Consider the following 27,691-nt stretch of genomic DNA (forward strand, 5'->3'; position numbering starts at 1 on the left):
CTTTTTTTTTTTTTTTTACGATTTTATTTATTTATTTGACAGAGAGAGTAACAAGTAGACAGAGAGGCAAGGCAGAGGGAGAGGAGGAAGCAGGCTCCCTGCTGAGCAGAGAGCCCAATGTGGCGCTCGATCCCAGGACCCTGAAATCACGACTTGAGCCGAAGGTGGAGGTTTAACCCATTGAGCCACCCAGGTGCCCCTATTCTCTACTTGTATATAGCATTGCTTTTGAAAAGTCTGATGATAACCTGATTTCCTTCCCTTTACGTATCACATGTTCTTTTTTTCTGGATCCCAAAGGAATTTTTCTTTTTCTTGTAGGTTCAGAATTTTACTAGACTGTGTCTTATTGTTGCTTTTTCTGGGCTGATATTCTCAGCTCCATGATGTGCTCTTTCAAAAGTAGTTTTAAATTTTCATTTCAGAAATATTTTATTGTAGTTTTTAGGACGTGTTCTGTTCCCATGCTTTCATTTTCTTCAGAGCTTCCTTTATGCGTATGTTCTAACTTCTCTGCCCATTTTAGATATTTACTATTTTCCCTGTAATCTTTTTTTATTTCATTTTGATTTTTAAAATTTTCTTCCCTTTCATCCTATTTGTTGTTAAGGCTTTATTGTGCTTCATTGTTAGTGCGTACCTTTCAGTCCAGTCTTTTTTTCTTTCTTTCTTTCTTTTTTTAAAAGATTTATTTATTTATTTATTTGACAGAGAGAGAGAGAGAGAGAGATCACAAGTAGGCAAAGAGGCAGGCAGAGAGAGGGAGGAAGGGAAGCAGGCTCCCTGCTTAGCAGAGAGCCTGACACGGGACTTGATCTCAGGACCCTGAGATCATGACCTGAGCCGAAGGCAGCGGCTTAACCCACTGAGCCACCTAGGCGCCCCGCCAGTCTTTTTTTCTGGTATGATTTTTTATTTCTAGTTCTTTCCTGTGTGTTGTCACTTTGTTTCTGAGATTTTTTTCAATTTTGATTTGTGTTGTTCTTTCATGTCTTGAATGATGTGCTTAAAAAAAATTCTAGCTTGCAGCGGTGCTTGAGTGGCTCAGTGGGTTAGAGCCTCTATCTTTGGCTCAGGTCATGGTCCCAGGGTCCTGGGATTGAGCCCCACATCGGGCTCTTTGCTCAGCAGGGAGCCCGCTTCCCTCTCCCTCTGCCTGCCTCTCTGCCTATCTCTGTCTGTGAAATAAATGGATAAAATCTTAAAAAAAAAAATTCTAGTTTGCTTTAACATAGTAGGCCTGTTTTGATCTCTTTTGTAGCTATGTCTTTCCAGTATGCTTCCATTATCAGTAGGGATGTTATGTGTTCCTTTTTTTTTGGGGGGGGGGCTTTAATTTACTTTGTATGAGATTAAACAAGATACGTTTTTATTGCTTATTTTATGTAAAATTAACTTTTCTGAACTTTTAGGATGAGGCAGGATTTAGGAAAGATTTTTTTAACATCACAGTGCTCACTCTTCTGTCGTTTTGGTGTAGGGGTAACACAATGTGGCAGCTTACTTTCAATTCTTCTCCTCCTCTTTGATTTGGATATTTTAATTCCTTCCTCTCTCTTGTCCCTAAGTTGCTTACTTTCAATTCTACTTCCAGCAGTTTCTTCTTAGTGTGAGAAGGGAGCACAGCACCCTCAAACTTCCTCGGGCCTTTGGAGTGACAAATCTTTCCCATTTTCAGTTTCTGTTCTCAAATCAGCTCACCACCTTTTCCAGTGAATAGCTGTTGGTTATCTGCGAGTTCCTTTGTTCTCAGGTATGTCAGTCAGCTTCCTCCATTATTGTTGCTTCCTTATTTCTTCCATACAGATACTGATGTCATCTTGGCCTTATGGCTGTGTAGAATGTATTCATAAATGTATTTTACAGTTTAAGTGATATCCCGTCACCTAGTGTTTGGTTTTGTTACCTGGTAGCTCTATTACTATCTGATAATTTGGAGAGAGTAAGAAACTATGCTTTTGCTATCATCTCCCCAGAATCTCTGGTTATTTCTTAGTTTCTTTCTTTTTAAAAACATTTTATTTATTTATGATAGAGATAATGAGAGAGGGTATACAAGCACGGGGGAGCTGGAGAGGGAGAAGCAGGCTTCCCACTGAGCAGGGAGCCCAATATTGGGTTGGATCCCAGGATGCTGGGATCATGACCTGAGCTGAAGGCAGATGCTTAACGACTGAGCCCCCCAGGGGGTACCCCTATTTCTTAGTTTCCTATTTCTTACTGAAACTCTCCATCTGTTCACTCACTGTACTTATATATGTTCCTTTAATTCTGTGCACATATCTACGATAGCTGCTTTAAAGTCCTTGTTTGCTAATTGAAATATTAGGATTACTCAGGATCTTTTATTGACTATTTTTCTTGATTATGGGTCATTTTCTGATTCTTTTCCTGATTCTTCTCATGTCTAGTGGTTCTTTTTTTTTTTTTTAACTGAATACTGGAATTACTTTTGTAATCAGAAAATAAAAACTCCAAATTTTATTTATTTTTAAAAAAGACTTTAAGTAATCTCTACACCCAACATGGGGCTTGAGCCCCAAGTTCAAGATCAAAAGACACATGCTCCACTGAGCCAGCCAGGCATCCTCAAATTTATTTTTTTTTTAACAATGTGAGTGTGTGTGTGTTAACTAGGTGTGTCTAGATGCCCAATCCTATGATTTAGTGAATAAAACAGTCTTAGAAAGTAATCAGGAGCTTTGCAAAGCTCCTGAGCTTTTGGGGGGGGGGTGTCTGTATATTTGTTTAGTCATTTATTCCTAATATACCCATATTCCAACTCACACTCCTAAGAAGCAATCGGATCTGTAGAAGTCCTACCTGCCATTGACAGGCCAGGTACGGGTTATGTCACTCACATAGCAAGAAGACTCACAACCTCCATCCAGCAGCACCATTTCCCCATCCTGCAACAGAAGTATGATATGTCAAAGTAGGTGACCTTATGATTAAACTCTTTGTGTCCTTCATTTTATACATATATATTTAAAAAGCTAATTTAAAGGAGACTAATCTTCTCTGATTCCTTCTTATAAGAAACAGCATCTCAATTTTTCAAATGAATTCACACGGACTCAGGAAGTGGCCGTTGCATAGTAGTGCACAGGCCCTGGAACCATACCACTTGGGTTTGAATTACGAGGTGTAAACAGCCCATTATAAACGGTACCATTATCACTATTATTTTTAAAATTCCTATGTAAGTTGGTATCCAGGGCCTTATTCAAATATGATGACCCTTAATCATTTAATTTTAGAATATCATTTCCCCCCTTTGCTCCCCTTTAGAATACATGTGGGGGAAAAAGAAAACTTTGGGTTTCTCTCTTGTTACTTGTCCTGTTATATTGAAATTATCTATTGTGTCCTTGAAGACAGGGTACATCTTATTTATGTATAAATAAGCACACAACTTGGGATGTAGTAGAATAGTGGTTCAATGGGTGTAGGTATTTAATAATGGCAACCTTCATAAATGGATGTTGGATCTTGTTTTTGGCAAAATGACAGAATACCTTTCTTGTTAGAAAACAACTAGATCTTGGATACAAACATATTTTACAGAAGGCTGACATTACATAATATAAGAGATGCCTTAAAGACTTTTTTCTCTAGAAAAAAGTTACCCCAGAACTGAAACTAGAGCTGAGAGTAGTGATAAGGTAAGTGGTACAGTATATATAGAAAAGGTGATATTCCCCTGAGGTCCTGCAGCAAAGAGTGGGGACAATGAGCCAGAGATTCTCACATTAATCCAGGATTCCCACAGGAGATAAAAGAGTCCCAGGTCATTAGGACCACTTATCTTTTGGCAAAAGCATATTCAAACAAATTTTTGGAGAAAATTTCTCCCAAATCTGGACTGACATGATTTCCAAAAAATAACAAATAAATAGATGAGCTCACAACCAAAGGTCATCAAGCACACAGGGTACGTCACCATACGTGAGAGTCAGCAGGAACAACACTGACCAAATTTAGAGCTTCCAGAACTTCAGGTAAGGGAATGACTAGATACAGAAGAGCTATTATGAAATGTTTAAAGGGATAAAGAACAGAACCACAAAGATGAATAAGCAATAAGAGACAACTGACAACTATGCTGATTTGAAAGGAACCAGAAGGAAAGAAAAAACTACTTCTGAAGTCAATCACTCAGTGGATGGCCAAAGAAGCAGATTAGATAACCAAAGGGAAACTGGCTTCCTGGAAGAGAGTCGTACCCAAGTCCCCTAGAATATGACAGAGAGAGATAAGGCAAATGTAAACACGAAAGTTAGCTTACTGGAAACAGAAAGAGGTCTAGCACATCTACCTGAAACTGCTGAAGGACGGAAGAGAGAGAATGTAGGAGAGACGGTATCAGTGTCTGAGAATTTCCTAGAACTGATGAAGAACACGAATGCAATTTCGGAAGGGGAAGGTATCATAGTGACTATATGTAAAAATAAATCTATTCTTAGACATGCAATAAAACTGAAAATTACCAAAGAAAACTTAAAAAAAAAAAAGATTATTTATCCATTTTTTTTAGAGAGCGCACGAATGTGCAAATGGTGGGGGGGAGGGGCAAAGAGAGAGAGAGAGAGAATGAATCTTAACCAGACTCCACACTGAGCACTGAGCCCGTGGTGGTGGTGGTGGTGGTGTGGGGTGGGGTGGGGAGCTTGATCTCAGGACTCTGAGACCATGACCTGAGCCGAAATCAAGAGCTGCATACCCAAGGGACTAAGCCACCCAGGTGCACCACCAAAGAAATGAAATCTTAAAGCAGTCAAAGCAAAAAGAGAGTTCCCATAGGAATGATAATTAGTTTTTGTTTGTTTTTATTTTATTTCAAGATTTTATTTATTTATGTGAGAGAGAGTGGCGGGAGAGGAGAGAGAGAACATACAAGCACAAGCACAAGCAGCGGGGGAGGGTCAGAGGGAGAAGCAGATTCCCCACTGAGCAGGGAGCTCGATGCCAGGGTGGATCCCAGGACTCTGGGATCATCACTTGAGCCGAAGGGAGACACTTAACTGAGCCACACAGGTGCTCCTTGTTTGGTTGTTTTTAATCTGCAAGACTGAAAAGAATCTAGGATTGTTTCCTTGGTATAGCCATCATCAAGAATTGAGAATGAAATAAAGATATTTGACTAAAAAAAAAAAAAAAAGAAAGAAAATTTTATCAGCCACAGACCTTCATCTAAACGATTTTCTTCAGGCTGAAGGAAGCTGATCCCAGGAGAGCCATCGAAGATGTAAGCAGGAAAGGTGAACATGCATGTAAACCTACACAAACTCTGTCAGAAGGGTTCTGCTTTGGCCTGTTGCTGAGAGCTCCACATAGCTGTGGCTGAGACGCAGAAGCACAGGGCAGCCTGTTCTGACTACATTTCTATCAGATGCCCACTACCGAGGGCACACCAGAGCTCTCCCAGATGCCCTGGCGGTGCCCCACATTCTCACAGCTTGTTGAGGACCTTGCTCACAGACTTCACCAGAAAAAGCCATGCAAACTTTCAGATAACCAAAACAAGACCAGGACCTAGAAGTTCTCAGCTTATTTTCTCTCGGGCCAATTTATCTAATAATGGCAATACTCTTCTCTCCCTGTATGGCTACACTGGTGCTTATTCTCCAGTTTTTTAAGAGTGGACAGTATACTATTTAGGAATAGACACACTGGTGGTAAAATTATGAAGAAAATCAACAAAAATGATTAAAACAGAAGTTAAGATGGTAGGAGACAGAAAGGGTGATGTGTTTGAGCTTGCCCAGAGGACTACTAATGTTCTTCTCATCCTAGATGGTAGATACATGGTTATTCATTCGATTATTATTTTTAAACAGCACATTACATGTATTGTTTTTAATATATGACACATTTAACAACTTAGGAAAACCTTGTGGAATATAATAAAAGTGAGAAATTTACCCTTAGACACAGTAAAAAAAAGAAGAAAGGATGAAAATTAATGAGTTTAGCACCTAATTTTAGAAGCTACAAAAAGAGCAAGAGAATAAACACAAAAAGTAGAAGGGTGAAATTAATGAAGGCAAGGGCTCAGTGTAATGAAGTAATAAACAAAGATAAAATAGCATTAATGATGTGAAAAGTTGGTTTTACAAGAATAATAAAATCCAGCAAACCTCTCGTAAGACTTTTTTTTAGCTGAAGTTTTTGAGATTTAATGTATGCACATTAAATGCACAGATCTTAAGTATAATATAGAGTTAATAGAGTTAAGTCAGTTTTGTCAAATGCCCTCAAGTCCCTTCCTGGTCAATATTCCCATAAGAAGCAACCACTGATCTGGTTTCTATCAACATAGGTTAGTTTTGTCCATTTTAGAAATTTGTATAGATGGAATCATATAGTTTATAATTTTTTTGTCTGACTTATTCACTCAGCATAATGCTTTTGACATTATTCACTGGTAGTGCAGTGGTTTGTTCCACTTTATTTGACAAATACACCACATGGCAATTTCCTTATCTAATATCCTGGTGATGGACACTGGGTCTCTTAGTAGTGAACCTGCTATGAACATTCTTGTACAAGGCAACTTGTGGATCTGTTTTAATTTTTCTTGAAAAATACCTATAAATGGAATTGCTGGTACACAGAGTAAATATATGTTTACTTTTTAAAAAGAAAGAAAAAAAGGATGGACTTCGGGCTGTCCTTTCCCCTGCGGCCTCTGCTCTGGCAGGAGTACCACGGCCGACCTGCAGACATGTGTGCAGGCTTTGGACAGAGGCAGCCTCCGGATGACTTGAAAGTAGGGCACCCTTGGCCCTGAACAGTTTCTGTACGGCATCCTCAGATGCCTGTACCTGAGTGAGAAAGCTGCTCCACTAGGACCTCAGGAGACTGACAGCCCTGTGACACCAGGAAAGGATATTCCTGTGAAGCTACTGCAGGACATGTGGCGCTCTACAACACTGACAACGTTTACTGCATGTTGATGAGGTGCCAGAATTGGTAAACTCATTCTACATTATCTTAATCTTCTCAACAGGCCTACTAGGTACTGCTGTTATTTGCCGAAGGTCACAGTGGGTCCAGGAACTACTGTGATGTTCAATTAATCTAGCTCCAAAGCTAGTGTTTGATTTGGACTTAAATTTTAAGTATGGTGCCCCCACGTCTTTCCAACTAATTCTAATAAATAATTGCTTGCCTTCTTCAATCAAAAAAGAGAGAGAGAGAGAGAGAGAGAGAGAAAAGACAAAAATATATCAAGAATGTAAAAAGGTACATAACTGGGCCCCTGAGTGGCTCAGGCGTTAAGCGTCTGCCTTCGGCTCAGGTCATGATCCCAGGGTCTTGGGATGGAGTCCCCCATCAGGCTCCCTGCTTGCTGGGAAGCCTGGCTCTCCCAACTCCCTTTGCTTGTATTACCTCTCTCACTGTCAAATAAATAAAATCTTTTAAAAAAATATATATAACTATAATTATAAAGGATTAGAAGTAATTTTAAAAATTTAGACAAAGTGGTAGAAAAATATAATCTACCAAACTGTCTCAGGAAAAGTGAAGCATATGTTGATATAATCACTTTGGAAATGTTTGGTATTTTCTACTGTAATGCAAATATGCATACCTATGACCCATCAATTCCATTATTATGTCCCTTAGACAAACTTGGTAACTTGTACACCAGGTATAACATACAAGAATGTTCACAGTACATTATTCATAATGGTAAAAACTTAGAAACTATGTAAATGGCCACCTATGGATATTTATCACACTAATTTTACAGTATTTGTTAATTTGTTAATAAATTAACAAAAAACCTATTTCATGTTAAGTAAATGACATTTTTAACTTAATTGTAATTGTTTTTCTTTTTTTTTTTTAATATTTTATTTATTTATTTGACAGAGATCACAAGCAGGCAGAGAGGCAGGCGGGGGAGGTGGGGCGCGGGAAGCAGGCTCCCTGCTAAGCAGAGATTCCCGACTCGGGGCTCCATCCCAGGACACTGAGATCATGACCTGAGCCGAAGGAAGAGGCTTAACCCACTGAGCCACCCAGGCGCCTCTTTTCTTTTTTTTAAAACAGTCTTTAATAAATAAATAAATTAATTAATTTGACAGAGAGAGAGAGAAAGAGAGGGAGGGAGCAAGTACAAGCGGGGGGAATGGCAGGCAGGGGAGAAGCAGGCTCCCTGCTCAGCAAGGACCCTGATGTGAGGCTTAATTCCATGACCTGGGATCATGACCTGAGCTGAAGGCAGCCGCCTAACCAACTGAGCTACCCAGGCGCCCCGAAAAGTAACTCTTTTTCTAAATAACAGTATGTAGTTAGAAATGCTGCACTGTTGTATATATAGTTTTATAAATCTTTGTCTAGTGTAACAGAAATCAGCTAAAATCTCATATTACTTCTCCTCCTCCAGTCTGGTGTGGTACTGCAGGTCATAAAGCCACTGGGTTACTTCCTTATACACTTGAGAGAGTAAGAATGGAAAAGACAACTGATGTCTGGGTATTCTTATAAAAATGTATTTAACTTCACAGACCACACTTTCATTGCTGTTCATGCTACAATAATTAAAATGAACAAACTGCAGTGGTATGCAACATAGGTTATATGAAAAAGACAGACATAATATTTCAAATACATAAAGCTCAAACATGACCAAAGCCAAACTACGTTCAACTAACTGTATGGTTTATTAGTAGGAAAATAAAATGCGAAGCAAAGAAATGATGACCATCAAAATCAGGAGAGTGGTTCTCCCCACTAGCGAGAGAAGTTATCACTGGGAAGAACCACGTGGTAGAATAAGCTTCTGAGGAGTGGAGGGAGAGGAACGTCCTGTTTCAGGCATTCATAATTTTTTTCTGTAAAGGGCTAGATAGTACATACTTTTTACTGTCTCCAGTGCAAGTACTCAACTCTGCCACTGTGGGAAGAAAGCAGGAACAACTGTATTCCAATAAAACCTCTTCACAAAACAAAATGGGAGGCTGGATTTGGTACAGAGAGCTGTAGCTTGTCAATACCTTTTATTTGACACGGTAATGGTTACATGGGTGTCCACTTTATAATTACTCATTAAACTGCTCCTTTATGTTTTAAGTACTTTACCAGTAGTTACGTTTCATAATAAGAAATGTCAAAAAGAAAAAAAAAGAAACAGAAAGCTTTAGGATATTAAAGAAATGGAATGAGTAGTTAAAAAAAAGGTTTACAAAGGAAAATATTAGGCCCAAATAGTTCTACAGGTATATTCCATCCAATTTTCAAAAAAACTTAAACTCAAATCATTTCACGATATTAAGAAAAGAAACTACTCATTTTATGAACTTAGTTTGGACTTGATATGAAAATCAGAAAAAGACAATGAGAAAAATAAGCCAATCTCACACATGAAAACAAATCAGAATTTCCTAAACAGCACATTAGTAAGTTGAAACTAGTAGTGCTAAAGATAAAAAAGATGCTTAATTTCACTGATAATTAAGGTAACAGAAATTAAGACCACAATGATACTGTTTTATACCAATTAGAATGGCAGAAATTAAGAAGTCAGATACCATCAGGCGACAGAGAGGATGTGGTCAAGAGAATTACACGCCACTGGTAGGGGTACAAACAGACACAGATACTTGGGAAAACACACTGTATTATCTTCTCACACTTATGAATTAAAAAAAGTTCCAAAAAACTTATAGCAGTATATAGTTTTATGTAGTTCACAAACAGGCAGAGCTAAATATTATTTGGGGAATCATATATACGTTGACACAGCCACTTCAAAAAATTGAGGGAAGACAAAAATTTAGGATAAATAGTTAGTTACCTCTGGGAGGGAGGCAATAGGATAGCAAAGCATAAAGACACATAAGTAGATGCACAGAACTGGCAGTTTTCTCTTCTTGGGCTAAGTGATCAATTCATGGGTATTCATTTAAAAAATATATTGTGTAATTTACATATTTACTATATTTATTTTCCTGAAATTACTGAAAATTAAAACAGATAAATAAAGGTGGATTCAGGGGCGCCTGGGTGGCTCAGTTGGTTAGCTCAGGTCATGATCCTAGGGTCCTGGGATCGAGCCCCACATTGGGCTCTCTGCTTGGCGCGATGTCTGCTTCTCCCTCTTCCTCTGTCTACTGCTTTGCCTCTTGTGCTCTCTCTCTCTCTGCCAAATAAATAAATAAAATCTTAAAAAAAAAAAAAAACCTAAAAAAATAAAAAAATAAAAGTGGATTTGGGAGTGCCTGGGTGGCTCAGCTGGTTAAGTGTCTGACTCTTGATCTCAGCGCAGGTCTTGATCTCAGCGTCATGAGCTTAAGTGCTTCACAGGGCTCCGGGCTGACAAAACCCTTTCCCACATCTTTAAAAAAAAAAAAAAAAAGTGGACTTAATAGAGCATATACAGGGCACCTGAGTGGCTCAGTTGGTTGAGCGGCTGCCTTCAGTTTGGGTCATAATCCCAGGGTCCTGGGATTGAGTCCCACATAGGGCTCTCTGCTCAGTGGGGAGTCTGCTGTTCCCCCTACTTGTGCATGCTCTGTCAAATAAAAAAAAAGAAAAGAAATAAAGGCATATACAATTCTCTACGTGTATAGTCACTTGGGGGGGGGGGGGGAGCAACTATAAAAGATCAGCTTCCTCACAGCTAATAAGGCACTATTAAAATTTGTCTATTCCAAAATATGCATGACCCACTGTTCCCTAAGTCCTTTGAGGAGGAGTGTTATTAAAAATTATGAGCAGAGGGGCGCCTGGGTGGCTCAGTGGGTTAAAGCTGCTGCCTTCGGCTCAGGTCATGATCTCAGGGTCCTGGGATCGAGCCCCACGTCGGGCTCTCTGCTCAGCAGGGAGACTGCTTCTTCCTCTCTCTCTGCCTGCCTCTCTGCCTACTTGTGATCTCTGCCTGTCAAATAAATAAATAAAATCTTAAAAAAAAAAAATAAAAATTATGAGCAGAAAAAAAAATAAGCAGAAGCTTTACAGTCGTATTCTCAGCTCTGCCCTAATGAGTTGCCTAATTCTTTTTTTTTGAGTTGCCTAATTTTTTAAGTTTATTTTCCTCATCCGTTGAACAGGCATGTTATTAACTGCTCCTATCTCAGAGTGCTAATATGAGAATCAAATGAGATAATGTCTGTAAAATCATTTTATAAACAATAAAGTGCTTTAGAAGTGGCACCAGAGGAAGTGGCATTGAAGGGCATTTCATGTACCTTGATGAGCTGATTATTCTTCACATAATGCAAAGTGTTTGACCGATTACCTCCAGCGACCACGGGCGGGTAGGCCAAGATGTCTGCACCACGGGCCCGGCATTCAAATTCAAACTGAAAAACAAGAGCCAAGCATGACAGAAGACAGGACTTCCTCAGGACTGTGCCAGCCCAGGCTCCCTCCGACAAACAGCCCATCTCTCCATTCAAGTCCTTCTTTTCCATCATTACTGGAGAACGAGTCATCAAATCTAACCGGACTTCTTATACTGCAATTCCACTCTATTTTTTATTCTCCCCCCAATCCTGTTATTTGACCCTATTATTAAGTCTGTTCTGTTCCTCTGAGTGCTCCAAATTTCCTGTGATTTTCAAATTAAGTCCAGAAGAGAACATAGAAAACCTATGATCATGGCTGAGTACAGAGATATAGTCGAGTAAAGCTCCCAGTTTTTCTTCTTATTTCAGTAAACGCTGGAATACAGCTTCTGGTTTTAACAAGCTCTGCATTACTAATTTCAGCTTTTCAAACAGCTACCAACCTATATGTGCTGGAAAAGTGAAAAAGGATGCTAGGCAAATGATAAATTCTGCTTTTACTTTGTCCAAGGACAGAGCCGGAGACTGGCAAGAAGCGGCTGCTCCTTCCAGTCCTACTCCCGTCCTTGTCCTTCGCATTTATGTGAAGATTCTCCGCTCACATTTGACTTAAGTCTTTGCTTCTTCGTTTGTTCTCTTTTGCAATTTTCTTCATTTAATTGTAGCCCTGTGTACTTTAGACGTATCTAAATAAATTATCAGTGACCTTTAAGAACCAAATCCTCTCCACTGATACCCTGGTCACTTACATAAAAGCCAACTCGATGCCATCTGCAAATCAATGAAATTACTTTATTTACTGTTTTCGCCTCCAATAAAACCTTTCCAGTCTTTTAAAGCTCACCTTGGCATAAAGAAAGCCTTCCTCCACAGGAGCTTTACTGGCAAACATGGTTTCTATGAAAGCCTGTAAACAGAATGGAGGATGAACAATCTCGTTTTAAACAGGTTGTTTACTCAAACATTCAAAATACTGGAGCTCAAATGAAAAGCACCCTTCTCCCCAATTTTGTTGGCCTGAAGTTGTGACTTTGTGCATATGATAATATAGATTTCTGAAGAGGAAACTATTGCTTTCAGGACTATTTGACAACATTTAGTGGAAGGCTGACTCAATAATCACTCAGAATATACAGTGGTATGCTAGAATAAGCTACGCAGTTACACATTTGTCATTTATGTAACGAAGTAGCCCAGAAATGTATGGAATTATGGACTGAACAGTCCAGTCTACAGTAGGCTTCCCAACCTCAGCACTGTCGACATTTTGGACTAGATAACTCTTTTTTTTTTTTTTTTTTAATTAATGTATTTGACAGAGATCACAAGTAGGCAGAGAGGCAGGCAGAGAGAGAGAGAGAGAGGGAAGCAGGCTCCCTGCTGAGCAGAGAGCCTGATGTGGGACTCGATCCCAGGACCCTGAGATCATGACCTGAGCCGAAGGCAGCGGCTTAACCCACTGAGCCACCCAGGTGCCCCTGGACTAGATAACTCTTTGCCGGGTGCCAGCAGCACTTTCCCACTGTGATCACTGGATACTGCCCGATATCCCTTGAAGGACATAACTGCCCCATGTTCAGAATCAGTGACCTAGAGTATAAATCCTTAATTTCTCTGTGATAGCCATTCCACATGTGTGTTTGTTTCCTTTTTTATGAACGTACATGTCTATAATTCACCACGGTACCCTAATCCAAAAAAGATTTTGATTAGATCTGATAGATACACAAAATACAACTCATGGCAGGGTTAAAGAAAAGCAAGCCTTAAAAAGAATGGAGCTCAAAAACTAATAATGACCTTCACGATTACTATGGTAACTGTGGATGGACCGCCAATTTATCTGAGTTTTCTAGCAGCCCGTGTGAAAAGGGAAACTGTCAGCTGTATTTCCCATACCTGTGGGATAAAAACGAATCAGCTGCACAAGGACAGGATTATATGATTCTACCACTCAAGTTGTTGTGTTCTAAGAGTGAAGGCAACATGGGAAGGAATGTTTTTGGTAACATTTCTCCAAATACAAGGCAATGACATCACCATAAAGCCCAACAGAAGGGAAAGCAAGTGGACTGGCCATGGAGACAGCTGCCACTTGCTCCTGCTCCCATTCTGATCCTTGCTCAAATGTTTCCTCCTCAGAGAGGCCTTCCTGACCGCCCTATCTCACTCAGCACCTCGACCACACTTCATCCCTTTCCACTGCTTCCTTTTTCTTCACAGCATTTAATTTTAGCTGACTATACAGCGTGTTTATTTACTGTCTCTCCTCAACTAGAATGTACAATGAGGACAAGGACACATGGCAAGCCTGTTTTGCTCACCACTGTGTCTCTAGAACCTAGGAAGTATCCAGCACTATAGTAAATAATAAATATCTGCTGAATGAATTAGCAATTACAATGGAAGTTAAAGATACTTAGTTACACACACGTATGAATATTGACAATTTGTCAGTGCTACATTTTTAGCATGAAGCTAAGGAAAAAAAAAAGGACAAAGTATGGTTATCTCCACTGAGGCTCACTCGAAAGAGGGATTTTTCTTCTCTTAGCTGCACCCTTTGTCTTTTTATTAATTTCCTTTCAAAACTTTAATAGCACAGAAATTTTGTGCGTGCACACACACACCAAGCCCTTGTATATGCGTTCATCCACTGATGGATCAATGTGGGTTATTTGCAACTTTCCGCTATTGTGACCACTGCTTCTGTGAACAAATAGGAGAGTACCTGTTTTTAATTCTTCTGGGTATACACCTAGGAGCAGAGTTGTTAGGTCACATGATAAGTCTATGTTTAAGTTTTTCAGAACCCTCCAAGCTATTTCCACAGTGGCTGAACCATTTCACAATCGCACTGGTAATGTAAAAAGGTTCCAACTTTCCCATTTCCCTACCAACACTTGCTATTTTCCGTTTGCATGTATTTTAATTTTTTAAATTTATTTTTACATTTTTAATCACCCAATGCTCATCACTACTGCACTCCTTAATCACCTATTTCACTCATCCCCCTACCCACCTGACTTCTGGTAACCACGTTGTTTTCCATAGTTCTCTGTAGTTGAGAGTCTGTTTCTTGGTTTGTCTCTTTTGCTCCCTTTGATCATTTGCTTTGTTTCTTAAATTCTGAATATGAGTGAACTCATGTTATCTTTCTCTTATTTCACTTAGCATTATACCCTCTCCATCCATATGGCAAGATTTCACTCTTTAAAGGTTAATATTCGGGGCGCCTGGGTGGTTCAGTGGGTTAAAGCCTCTGCCTTCGGCTCAGGTCATGATCCTGGGGTCCTGGGATCGAGCCCCGAATAGGGCTCTCTCTCAGTGGGGAGCCTGCTTCCTCCTCTCTCTCTGCCTGCCTCTCTGCCTACTTGTGATCTCTGTAAAATAAATAAAATCTTTAAAAAAAAATAAAGGTTAATATTCCATTTTATCTATCTACCTATCCATCCATCCGAATCTTCCTTATCAATTAATTGATGGATACTTGGGCTGCTTCCACATCTTGTCTATTTGCAATAAACATATAAACACAGAGGTGCACACATCCCTTTGTATTAGTTTTTTGTATTTGTTGGGTAGATATCCAGTAGTGCAATTACTAGATCATAGGGCAGTTCTATTTTTAACTTTTTTTTTTTAAAAGATATTTATTTATTTATTTATTTTTCAGAAAGAGAGAGAGAGAGAGAGCATGCACAAACAGGAAGAGTGGCAGGCAGAGGCAGAGAGAGAAGCAGGCTTCCCACGGAGCAAGGAGCCAGTTGCGGGACTCAATCCCAGGACCCTAGGATACAGCCTGAGCCAAAGGCAGTGGCTTAACCAACTGAGCCACCCAGGCGTCCCTCTATTTTTAACTTTTTGAGGAAACTACTATTTTCCATAATGGCTGCACCAGTTTTTATTCCTACCAACAGTGCAAGAGGGTTCCTTTTTCTCCACATCCTTGCCAATACTTGTTTCTTGATTTTAGCCATTCTGACAGGTGTAAGATGATATCTCACCGTGCTTTGATTTGTATTTCCCTGATAATAAGTGGTGATGAGCATCTTTTCATCTGCCTTTTGGCATCTGCATGTCTTCCTTGTAGAAATGTCTTCTGCCCTTTTCAAATTCAGATTATATTGGGACATCTGGATGGCTCAGTTGGTCAAGCAGCTGCCTTTGGCTCAGATCATGATCCCAGCGTCCTGGGATCAAGTTCCACATGGGGCTCCTTGCTTGGCAGGGAGCCTGCTTCTCCCTCTGCCTGCCACTCTGCCTGCCTGTGCTTTCTCTCTCTGATCAAAAAAAAAAAAAGAAAAATAATCAGATTATTGCTTTTTTGGGTGTTGAATTATGTAAGTTCTTTATATATTTTGGATATATTTTTGGATAGTTATAATATGTCATCTGCAAAAACCTTCTCCCATTCTGTAGGCTGCCTTTTAGTTTTGTTGATTGTTTCCTTCACTGGGCAGTAGCTTTTTATTTTGATGTAGTCCCAATAGTTTATTTTTGCTTTTGTTTCCTTTGCCTCAGGGGATATTTTTTTTCTTTTTTTAGAGAGAGTGTGTGTACATATGTATGAGTGATGCAGTGGTGGGGGAAGCAGAGAGAATCTAAGCAGGCTCCACAGCCAGTGAGGAGCCTGACACGTTGCTTGATCTCATGACCCCGAGATCATGACCCTAGCCGAAGTAAGAGTCGGATGCTTAGCTGACTGAGCCACCCACATGCCCCACAGGGGACCTATTTAGAAAAGAGCTGATATAGCCGATCTCAGAGAAATTACTGCTTGTGCTCTCTTAAAGGATTTTTATGGTGTCAAGCCTTGTATTTAGGTCTTTAATGTATTTTGAGTTTATTTTTGTGTATGGCGTAAGGAATTGGTCCAGTTCCATTCTTTTGCATGTTGTTTAGTTTTCCCAGCAGGATTTTATTGAAGAGACTATCTTTTCCCCATTCAATATTCTTTCTTGCTTTGTCAAGATTAATTAACCATATAAGCATGGGTTTATTTCTGGGCTCTCTATTCTATTCCATTGATCTAGGAGTCTATTTTTGTGCCAGTACAATACTCTTTTGATGACTACAGCTTTGAAATAACGAGCAGTCCAGAATTGTGATGCTTCTAGCTTTGCTTTTTCAAGACTGCTTTGGTTATTCGGGGTCTTTTGTGGTTCCATACAAATTTTAGGATTGTTTGTTCTAGTTCTGTGAAAAATGCTCTGGGTATTGTGATACGGGTTGTATTAAATGTGTAGATTGCTTTGGGCAGATAAAGTATTTTAACACTATTTGTTCTTCCAATCCATGATCATGGAAAGTCTTTCCATTTCTTTGTGTTGTCTTCGACTTTCTTTCATCAGTGTTTTATAGTTTTCAGAGTACAGGTCTTTCACCTCTTTGGTTAATTTCCTAATTGTAAGTGGGATTGTTTTCTTAATCTCTTTTCTGCTGTTTCATTATTGGGTGTATAGAAACCCAGCAGATTTCTGTAGACTGATTTTGGTATCCTGCAACTTCACTGAATTCGTTTATCAGCTCCTGCAGTTTTTTAGTGGTTTTTCAATATATTATCACGTCATCTGCAAACAGTGGAGTTTTACTTCTTCCTTACCAACTTGGATACCTTTTATTGCTTTTTTTGCCCAATTGCTGTGGCTATGACTTCCAGTACTATGTTGAGTAAAAGTGGTGAGTGGGGGCATCCATATCTTCTTCCTGACCTTGGGGGAAAGGCTGTTTCTTACCACTGAAAATGATGCTGGCTGTGGGTTTTTCACATATAGCCTTTATTATGTTAAGGTATGTTCCCTCTAAACTTACTTTGTTGAGGGTTTTGTCATGGATTGGTATTGTACTTTGTCAAATGCTTTTTCTGCATCTACTGAAATGATCTTATGGTTCTTAGCCTTTCTCCTGCTGATGTGATGTATCATGCTGATTGATTTGCAAATACTGACCCACCCTTGCAACCCAGGAAAACAAACCTCACTTGATCATGGTGAATGATTTTTTTTTTTAATGTATTGCTTCCTTCAGTTTGCTAGTACTTTGTTGAGGATATTTGCATCTATGTTCATCAAAGATATTGACCTGTAGTTCTCTTCTATTGTGGGGTCTTTATCTGGTTTTGGTATCAGGGTAATGCTGGCCTCATGGCATGAATGTGGAAGTTTTCCTTCCTTTTCTATCTTCTGGAATAGTTAGGGGAGAGTAGGCATTAATTCTTTTTTAAATGCTTGGTAGAATTCGCCTGGGAAGCCATGAGGTCCTGAACTTTTGTTTGTTGGGAGTTTTTTGAGTACTGATTCAATTTCTTTGCTGGTAATGGGTCTGTTCAAATTTTTCTATTTCTTCCTGTTTTAGTTTTGGTAGGTTATATGTTTCTAGGAATTTATTCATTTCTTCTACCTTGTCTGATTTGTTGGCATATAGCTTTTGATAGTATTTTCTTACATCTGTATTTCTGTAACGTTTGTTATTTCTCCTCTTTCATTTGTGATTTATCCAGGTCCTTTCTTTTTCTTGAGGAATCTGGCTACAGGTTTATCAATTTTATTGTTTTTTTTTTCAAAGGATCAGCTCTTGGTTTTGATTTGTTCTTTTGTTTTAGATTTTTTTTTTTTTAAGATTTTATTTATTTATTTGACAGACAGGGAGCACAAGTAGGCAGAGAGGCAGGCGGGGGGGGGGGGGGGGGAAAGCAGGCTCCTGCCAGAGCAGAGAGTCTGATGTGGAACTCGATCCCAGGATCCTGGGATCATGACCTGAGTTGAAGGCAGTGGCTTAACCCACTGAGCCACCCAGGCAGTTTTAGATTCTATATCATTTATTTTCTACTCTAATCTTCATTATTTCCTTTTTCTGCTAGGTTTAGGCTTTCTTTTTTTTTTTTTTCTTCTAGTTCCCTTAGGAGTAAGGCTAGGTTGTTTGAAAATTTTTTTTCTTGCTTCTTGAGGTAGGCCTATATTGTTAAAAGCTTCCCTGTTAGAACTGTTTTGGCTGCATCTCGAAGGTTTCAAAATGTTTGCTTTCATTTTCATTTGTTTCCATGTGCTTTTTTATTTCTTCTATTTCTTGACTGACCCATTCATTGTTTAGTAGCATGTTACTTAACCTCTATGAATTCATGGTCTTTCCAGATTTTTTCCTGTGGTTGACTTCTGGCTTCACAGTGTTGTGGTCAGAAAACATGCATGGTATATAAGTTCAATCTTTTAGAACTTGTTTTGTGACCTTATATGTGATCTATTCTGGAGAATATTCCATGTGCACTTGAAAATAATGTGTATTCTTCTTACATGGAATATTCTGAATATAACTGTTAAATCCATCTGGTCCAGGATGTCATTCAAAGCCAGTTTTCTTGTTGATATTCTGTTTAGATGATCTTTCCACTGATGTAAGTGGGGTGTTAAATTTCCCTACTCTTATTGTATTATTATTAATTCTTTTATGTTTGTTATTAATTGTTTTACATATTTGGGTGTTCCCATGTTGGATGCATAATTATTTAAAATTGTCCCCTTCATTACAGTGTATTTCTTTGTATCTTGTTATAGTCTTTGTTTTAAAGCCTATTTTGTCTGATATAAGTATTGCTACTCTGGCTTTTTTTAAAAAAAGATTTTATTTATTTATTTGAGAGACCGAAGCAGGCTGCTCGCTGAGCAGGGAGCCCCACCCAGGGCTCAATCCCAGGACAATGGGATCATGACCTGAGCTTAAGGCAGATATTTAGCAACTGAGCTACCCAGGCACCTCTACTCCAGCTTTCTTTTTACAACCATTTGCAAGATTAATGTTTCTCCATCCCTCACTTCCAATATACAGGTGTCCTTAGGTCTAAAATGAGTCTCTGTAGACTACCGATGGTCTCCTATAGACTGTAAACATAGATGGGTCTTATGTTTTTACCCATTTTGTCACCCTATGTCTTTTGATTGGAGTGTTTAGTTCATTTACATTCAAATTAATTATTGGTAGATTAATTGCCATTTTATTACTTGCTTTGTTGTTGTTTCTGAAGATTTTCTCTGATCATTTTTTATCTTTCTCTCTTTCATGGTGTGCTGGTTTTTCTTAGTGATATATGTGGATTTTTTTCTCTTTAATCCCTGCATATTTATTAGTGGTTTCTAATTTGTACTTACCATTAGGTTTGTATATAACATCTTCTGCATATAGCAGTCTATATTAAGTTGATGGTTGTTTAAGTTTGAATCCATTCTTTACTCCTCTCCTCCTGACATTTTAGGTATATAGTATCATATTTGACATCTTTTTATTTTGTGAGTTCCTTGGCTGATTTTTTTTTTTTTAAAAGATTTTATTTAATTATTTGACACAGGGAGAGAGAGAGAGAGATCCCAAGCAGGCAGAGAGAGAGAGAGAGAGGCAGAAGCGGGCTCCCTGCTGAGCAGAGAGCCCGATGCGGGGCTCAATCCCAGGACCCTGAGACCATGACCTGGGCCGAAGGCAGAGGCTTAATCCACTGAGCCACCCAGGCGCCCCTCCTTGGCTGATTTTTAAAAAAAAGATTTTATTTGTCAGAGAGAGCGAGAGAGAGAGCATGTGCACAAGCGGGGGAGGGGCAGTAGGCAGAGCAAGCAGAGGGAGAAGCAGGCTCCCCACTGAGCAAGGAGTCTGATGTAGGACTCAATCCCAGGACCTTGGCATAACCTGAGCCAAAGGAAGCTGCTTAACCAATTGAGCCACCTAGGTGTCCCGCTTGGCTAATTTTTAACGGCTATATTCATTTTTACTACTTTTGTGTTTCCTATCTTCATATCGTCATTTTTGGTCTTTCCTTTCCACTCAGAGTCCCCTTTAATATTTCTTGCAGGACTTGTTTAGTGGTCGTGAACTCCTTCAGTTTTTTTTTTTTGTATGGGAAGCTCTTTTATCTTTCCTTCTATTTTGAAGTTAGCTTTGCTGGATAAGAGTATTCTTGGCTGCAGGTTTTTCCTATTCAGCACTTTGAATGTATCATGCCACTCGTTTCTGGCTTGGAAGTTTCTGCTGAAAAATCTGACAGCTTTACGGGGTTTCCTTTATATGTAACTGTCTTCCTTTGTCTTACTGCTTTTAGCATTTTCTTTCTTTCTTTTTCTTTTTTTTTTTTTAAAGATTTTTACTTACTGGGCACCTGGGTGGCTCAATGGGTTAAGCCTCTGCCTTCGGCTCAAGTCATAATCTCAGGGTCCTGGGATCGAGTTCCACATCAGGCTCTCTGCTCAGCAGAGAGCCTGCTTCCCTCTCTCTCTCTGTCTGCCTCTCTGCCTACTTGTGATCTCTCTGTGTCAAATAAATAAATAAAATCTTAAAAAAAAAAAAAAAACTTTTATTTATTTATTTGTCAAAGAGAGAGTGTGGGGAGGGGCAGAGGGAGAAGCAGGCTCTGCACTGAGCAAGGAGCCTGATGTGGGACTTGATCTCAGGACCCTGGGACCATGACCCAAGCTGAAGGCAGACGCTTAACCCACTGAGCCACTCAGGTGTCTCTATTTTCTTACTGTATTTTGCCATTCATTCATTCATTCTTTTATTACTTAAAGTTTACTTATAAGCAATCTCTATACCCAGGGTTAGGCTCTAACTCATGACCCTGAGATCAACAGCTGCAAGCTGTACCAACTGAGCCAGCCAGGTGCCTCTGTATTTTGCCATTTTAATTATAATATGTCTTTGTATGGATCTTCTTTTGTTGGTTTTGTTGATTTTCTGTGCCTCCTGGATCTGGAGGTTTCTTTTCCTATATTAGGGAAGTTTTCAGCTGTTACTTCTTCAAATAAATTCTCTGTCCCTTTTTCTCTCTCTTCTTTTTCTGGGACTCCCATAATATGAATGTTGTTATGTTTGATGAAGTCACTGAGTTCCCTAAGTCTATTCTCATTTTGCATAATTCTTTTTTTCTCCCTTTTGTTTATCTTGATTACTTTCCATTACTTTATCTTCCAGGTTCAGATTTCTGTTTCTTCCAGACTGCTGTTCATTCCATCAAGCAGGTTTCTCATTTTGTTTACTGAGCCCTTTATCTCTGCTATATTATTCCTTATCTCTGGGTTAACAGTCTCACTGATGTACTCCATTCTTTTCTCAAGTGCAGTGAGTAATCTTATGTTCATTGCTTTAAATTCTCTATCAGGCATGTTAGTTATATCTGTTTTATTTATAGCTCCCTGGCCATGGCCTTGTCCTGTTCCTTCATTTGGGGCAAATTCCTCTGCCATTTCATTTTGTCTAAGTCTCTGTACCTGTTTCTGTATGTTAGGAGAGTCGGGTACAGCTCCTCTTCTTGAGGGTCATGGTTTTATGAAGACGACGACCTGTACTGCCTGTAATGCAGTGTTGCAGGGCCTGGTGCTTCTGGGAGTAACTCCAATGTGTGGTGCTTGCACCCTCCTGTTGTGTCCTGGCTGCTTTATCCTTTAGGCCAGTTGTCTTCAGGGGCTCTCTCTGCCTGTTGTGAATAGTGTCTGATCCCTGGCCTGAATGTGGTGGATTTCAACGAGGTATGCTCTGGTTCGCTGGTGAAATGAGACCTGTTGCTGCTACCACTGGAACCAAGGCCTTATAAAACTCCCGGGCTGGGGGACACAATGTTGGCAGGGGTTTGGGCCAGTCTTCTGGGGGAGGGGTGCCCCATGAGCTGGGACTGAGGGAGTGTGAGTGGGAAGTGCAGTTCCATTAGAGCACTAGGAGGTAGGGCTTGGTGTAAGCAAGGTAGGTAGCAAGTGCTGATGCTGTGCTGATTCTCACAGGTGGCCCTGTGCTTATGCTGAAGGGTGGAGGAGAGAAATGGAACCTGCCAGTTCCTTTATTCCCACAGGGATCTCTCCATGACTGCTGCCTCTCTGGGACATGCTCTGAGATGAGCAACTAAACCTCCCACTCACAGTGTGTGCCCCAGATGCTCTTCAGATTGCTCTTTCCATGGTGTATGTCCACAGGCTACTTGCCCTGCCTTCTCTCCAAGGACAGCTCCAATGTCCTCTGAGCTCTTCCAGAGCCAAGTATGCTAACCTTTCAAGCTCCAGGCTTCAAAGCTCCAGCCCTGCTGGTTCCAAGAACTTCTAAAATTTGGGCCGTCCTGCTTTCCAAGCCAACTCTTATGGGGGATTTGTTTTCCCCTTGTGCTCCCTTGTGTGCTGGTTTGTGTCTTTGCCCTTCACTGGCACTGTGGCTCCCTCCCCACCACAGTGGCCACACTCCAGTTATTTCCCACGCCATGTTTCTGCACTTCTTACCTACTTCCATGTGGCTTCTTCCCTACTTTTAGTTGTAAAATTTGTCCTGACAGTCTTCAGATCAATTTCTGGGATACTTAGGATGATTTGACAGTTATCTAGTTTTATTTGTGGGATGAAGTGAACCTCGGGTTCTCCTACTCCACTAACATCTTCCCCTCCTGTGTCTTTTGCTTTTAAATTGTAGTCATCTTACTGGGTATGAAATGGTATCCCATTTTGGTTTTGATTCACATTTTCCTAACAGTAAATGATATTAAGCATCTCTTCATGTGTTTATTGGTCATCTGTATATCTTCTTTGGGGAAATGCCTATTTAAGTCCTTTGCCCATTTTTTGAAAAGATTATTTATTTATTATTTATTTGGGTGGGGGAGAGAGAGTGAGCACGACTGGTGGGGAGGGACAGAGGGAGAGGGAGAAGCAGGCTCCCCAATCACTAGGGAGCCTGACTTGGGGCTCGATCCCAGGACCCCAGGATCATGACTTGAGCTGAAGGCAGACACTTAACTGACAGCCACCAAGGCACCTCCTCTACCCATTTTTAAAACATATTTTATTTATTTGACAGAAAGGAAGAGAGAGCACAAAGAGTGGGAACGGCAGGGAGAGGGAGAATCAGGCTCCCTGCAGAGCAGGGGAACCCTGATATGGGACTCAAACACAGGACTCTGGGATCATGACCTGAGCTGAAGAGAGTGGCTTAACCAAATGAGCTACCCAGGCACCCCCTCCCCCACCCATTTTAAAACTGGGTTGCTTTTTTGTTTTTGGGTTACAGGAGTTCTTTACATATTCTGGGTACTAGATAGACCTTTATTGTATATATTGCTTGCAAATATTTTCTCCTATTCTATAGGCTATCTTTTCACTTTTTTGATAGTGTTGTTTGATTGATGCACAGTTTTTAATTTTGATGAAGTTGAATTTATCTGTTTTTCTTGTGTTGCTTATTTTGGTGTCATATCTAAGAAAGTCATTGCCAAATTCAAGGTCATGAAGATTCACCTCTATGTTTCTGCTAAGCTCTTAAGTTTAGGTCTTTGAGCCATTTTGAGTGAATTTTTATATATGGTATGAGGGAGGGATCCAACATCATTCTTTTGCATGTAGATATCCAGTTGTTCTAGCATATCTGAATTATTCTTAATTAAATACACGTTAAAGCATTATTTTTGAAAGGAAAAGAATGATTCTGATAAAGAGGATGAAAATGCTACTATGAGCTTGGGTAACTGCCAAGCCATCCCTGGTTTGAACAAGCACTGGCTTTGAAATCAGTAGAGGAAATAACAAAACCCGAATTTTAGCAGTTAGCAAAAAAGACTGGAAGAGAAAAGCAAATCAATGGCAGTTCCATTAAAAACTCAGTGGTGCTTGCTGCTTTGCTGAAAGCAAGCGGACTCTGCAGAAGAGTTTCACCTTTGTGGCCGGCAGGTGGAGCTCCAACCAAAGGAACCCAAGCCACTTAAAAAAAATCTTTTTTTCTTTCTTTCTTTTTTTTTTAAGATAAATCAGCTGTGAGACACACTGCCACTAATTCAAGCAGGGCAAACTAATGATGGAGGACAAAATATCATGAAAGGGATTATTCAGTGAAGGAAATAAGCCATTTTGCAGTTTTAGATACAACAATTTGATAAATTCTTTTAAAAAAATGGTCCTGAGAATTTTGAATCGGGGAGCAGTATCTCCGGCTTTAAACACTAATGAGAGTAGGGAAATTTCAGGGTTCACTGTGGTTCACAGGACAATCCCTAGTTTATTAGAATGGATTAAGGGAGGGGTCCAGTATAGAAGGGCAATTGCCCTGCCTCTCCCTTGTTATATAAATGGCCACTGCCTCCTGAAGCTGCACGGAGGCTGTGGAGGTAGATCGTACTGCCCTGGTTATCTGATGAAGGAAATGAAAACCCTGATGGGAAGCTCCTTACTCAGGTTATGACTGACACTGTAATAAAGGATTTCGTATATGACTTTGTTGTTGGACCCCAGGAGGATGTAAAAAGATAGTTTCAGATCTTTAATCTAAACTTCCTCCTATGGATAATAAAAAGATAATGAGTTTAGCACTTCACAGGAGAAATAAAATCCAGTAAGAAAGAGGACATGCAAAAGAATAAAATTGGGCCCTTGTCTTTTTTGTTGTTGCGTATAAGTTCTTTATGTATTCTGTATATTAGAATGTTATCAAATATAGACTTACAAATATTTCTCTTGTTTATAAGTTATCTTTTTACTCCTCTGATAATGTCTTTTGATGCACAAAAGTTTTAAATTTTGATGAAGTCCAATTTATCTATTTTTGTTGTTGTTACTACTGCTTTGGGTGCCATACCCAAATCCAAAGGTCATGAAGATTTACCCAAATGTTTCTGCTAAGAAACACATACAAAAATTAACTAAAAAAAATGGATCAAAGACCAAAACATAAGAGCTAAAACTATAAAACTCTTAGAGGAAAACATAGGGGGAAAGCTTCATGACCTAGGTTTGGCAATAATTTTTTTCTGCTATAACACCAAAAGCATAGGCAACACAAGAAAAAACTAGTAAAAGTTATATGATTCTTCTAGGCAAGTTCATAGTAGGCCTGAGGTTACTAGAGGCTGGAGGGAGGGGAAATGCGAGTTACTGTCTAACGGTTGCAGAGTTTCTATGTGGGACGATGAAATAGTTCTGGAAATAGATAATGGTGCTGGTTGCACAACAGTGTGAATGTACTTAATGCCACAGAGTTGTACACTTAGAAATGGTTAAAATATTAAATTTTAGGTTATATAAATTTTAGATTAAAAAAACACAGCAAATGGAAAGAAAATACGAAAGGGGCAACAATTCAGATCCTGAAACAATTCAGTTTTTTTATGTTTAATTGAAAATGAAGTAAAAAGGCAGAAACTGAAGAGTGCCAGGCTTTGATAATTTTACAGTAAGGCAGAGAAAAGGTTACTGCCTCAAACTTCTCAGGGTATAAAAATCCCAAGGCAGATACACTCAATTTATCGAAGTTTAGAGGAATTTTAGAAAGAAAAACATTCCAATGAGCCACTATTACCAGATGTAAAAATACTGGCTTTTAATATAAAGATAATAATGGAAAAAGAAGATTGCTCTGCTTCATATCATGCCAGGTCATCTCTGGCAGGGAACTCAAGACATTTTAACAAATGGGTGAGCGAATGGCTGGAAGTAGAGAAGAAACTCTTTTAGATCTACTGAATATGGAACACATTATGCAGCACTAGTCTGGGGCTGCAAATGAACCCCTTAGGAATGACAGAATTAATTCAAGGCAATGTAGGGATGCTACTATGAAAAGAATAAAAATTAAAGTCTGTTTGAAAGCTGGAATGTATGGGGTGCTTGGGTGGCTCAGTTGGTTAAGCGACTGCTTGAGCTCAGGTTATGATCCCAGGGTCCTGGGATGGAGCCCCACATCGGGCTCCCTGCTCAGTGGGGGAGCCTGTTTCTCCCTCTCTCTCTGCTGCTCTGCCTGCTTGTGCTCTCTTGCTTTCTGTCAAATAAATAAAAATCTTTAAAAAATAATAATTTTTTTTAAAAAGCTGGAATGTATGATTAAAAAAGAGGATACTGTGATGTCTCCCTGACTGTATAATTGATATGAATATAATGTTTGAGTAAAAATTCCTCCCCATACTTGGTAATAAGAAAAAAGGAATAACTTGGATCCTCCCTTCATCTAGCACTCATCAGACATGCAACCTGGGAACCTTTAAAATTAACCTACGCCAATTCAACTAGTAAATTTGAAACATTAGTGGATACTTTGAAGGCAGTAAGAAATTACTATCCTAAATAAAGAAATGTCAGATGCAAGTATATTAGTGTCCATAAACTAAGTGAAATAGGCCAGTGTGGCCAATAAGGAAGACTGATGAATCAGGTCATGAACAGTGGACTATAGGAGGCTCCATAAAGCCACACCCTTTAGAGCCTCAGCTGTCTCCAGTACAGTCCCGACCATTCAACTCATATAAGCTAAAGGTGACCGGTATTCTCTATTGATCTGGCTAATGCCATTTTCTCATTAACAATTACCATCGAGAGCCAATAACAATTTGCATTCATGTGGACTGGTTTACAACATACAGTATTACCTCAAAAATATTAACTCTTCTGAATACTATCACAATCTGACGAGGCAGGACTGAGATCTAATTTAGCTGGACAATACAATAAATTGATGGTATTATGAATTTCTTTTTATTTTCCCTTTTATTTTATTAAGTTTTTAAAAGAGGCTCCATGCCAAGTGTGGAGCCCAGTGTGGGGGCTGAATTCACGCCCAGGCACCCCAGAATTATTATTTTCACCTGAAACTCCAGATCAAGTTAAAAGCGACTTTCCTATGGTCATAAACCATATGACTGACTGGAGATGACTGATTAACCTTGCTAGAAATACAGGGCTGCACAAAGACTATGGAATTTGGGGAGATTACATGGGTTGGAGCAATCTGTGACATATTACAGACCACTAGGAACAAAGTGTTATCAGTTCCTGACCCTCACATCAAAGAGGTTCAACAACTCCTACTGCGCCTATTTGTTTTTTTTAATTAGTTATTTATGTATTTATTTTTTAAGATTTTATTTATTTATTTGACAGAGATCACAAGTAGGCAGAGAGGCAGAGAAAGCAGGCTCCCTGCCGAAAAGAGAGCCCGATGCGGGACTCGATCCCAGGACCCTGGAATCATGACCTGAGCCAAAGGCAGAGGCTTTAACCCATTGAGCCACCCAGGCGCCCCACCTATTTGGTTTTTAGAGCAACCATACTTCACTTAGGGATGTTGTTGGCCCCAATTCATAAAATCACAATGAAAAAGGTGTTATTTGATTAGGGCCCTTAACAAAAAAAGCCTTCTTAGAACTGCAGAAGGCTATGGCTTAAGCTATTATGCTAGGACCATATGATCCTCACACTGAAATGATATTAGGAAATGTCAGCCACTGCACTCATAACAACTGGAGTTTCCAGCAAAAGCCATAATCACTATTCCAAGATGACCCTTGGCTTTGATGTTAAGGCATTTTGATGTTGCTTTCCACTCTGTCTTTTGAAAGACAGTTGCTCCTTTATTTTGGGACATTTGTTGAGTTTGCCCCAATAACAAAAAGACTTATA

General features: G+C 39.6%; 2 protein-coding genes across 3 annotated transcripts in view; both read right to left on the reverse strand.

The window, feature by feature from the left end:
- Window positions 1-27,691, reverse strand: part of L3MBTL2 (L3MBTL histone methyl-lysine binding protein 2) — a 529,035-nt gene that overhangs the window by 316,400 nt on the left and 184,944 nt on the right. The gene's annotated exons all lie outside the window — the stretch shown is intronic.
- XPNPEP3 (X-prolyl aminopeptidase 3) overlaps window positions 1-27,691 on the reverse strand; it is a 73,870-nt gene that overhangs the window by 10,174 nt on the left and 36,005 nt on the right. For both annotated transcript variants that reach the window (XM_082740011.1, XM_082740012.1), the window contains 3 exons: window positions 12,145-12,207; window positions 11,202-11,315; window positions 2,824-2,909 (listed from right to left, as the gene is read on the reverse strand). In XM_082740011.1, coding sequence (XP_082596137.1) covers window positions 2,824-2,909; window positions 11,202-11,315; window positions 12,145-12,207 — 263 coding nt within the window. The remainder of the gene's footprint in view (window positions 1-2,823; window positions 2,910-11,201; window positions 11,316-12,144; window positions 12,208-27,691) is intronic.

Source organism: Mustela nivalis (assembly GCF_964662115.1).
Source record: "Mustela nivalis genome assembly, chromosome: 7".
NCBI classification, from domain to species: domain Eukaryota; kingdom Metazoa; phylum Chordata; class Mammalia; order Carnivora; family Mustelidae; genus Mustela; species Mustela nivalis.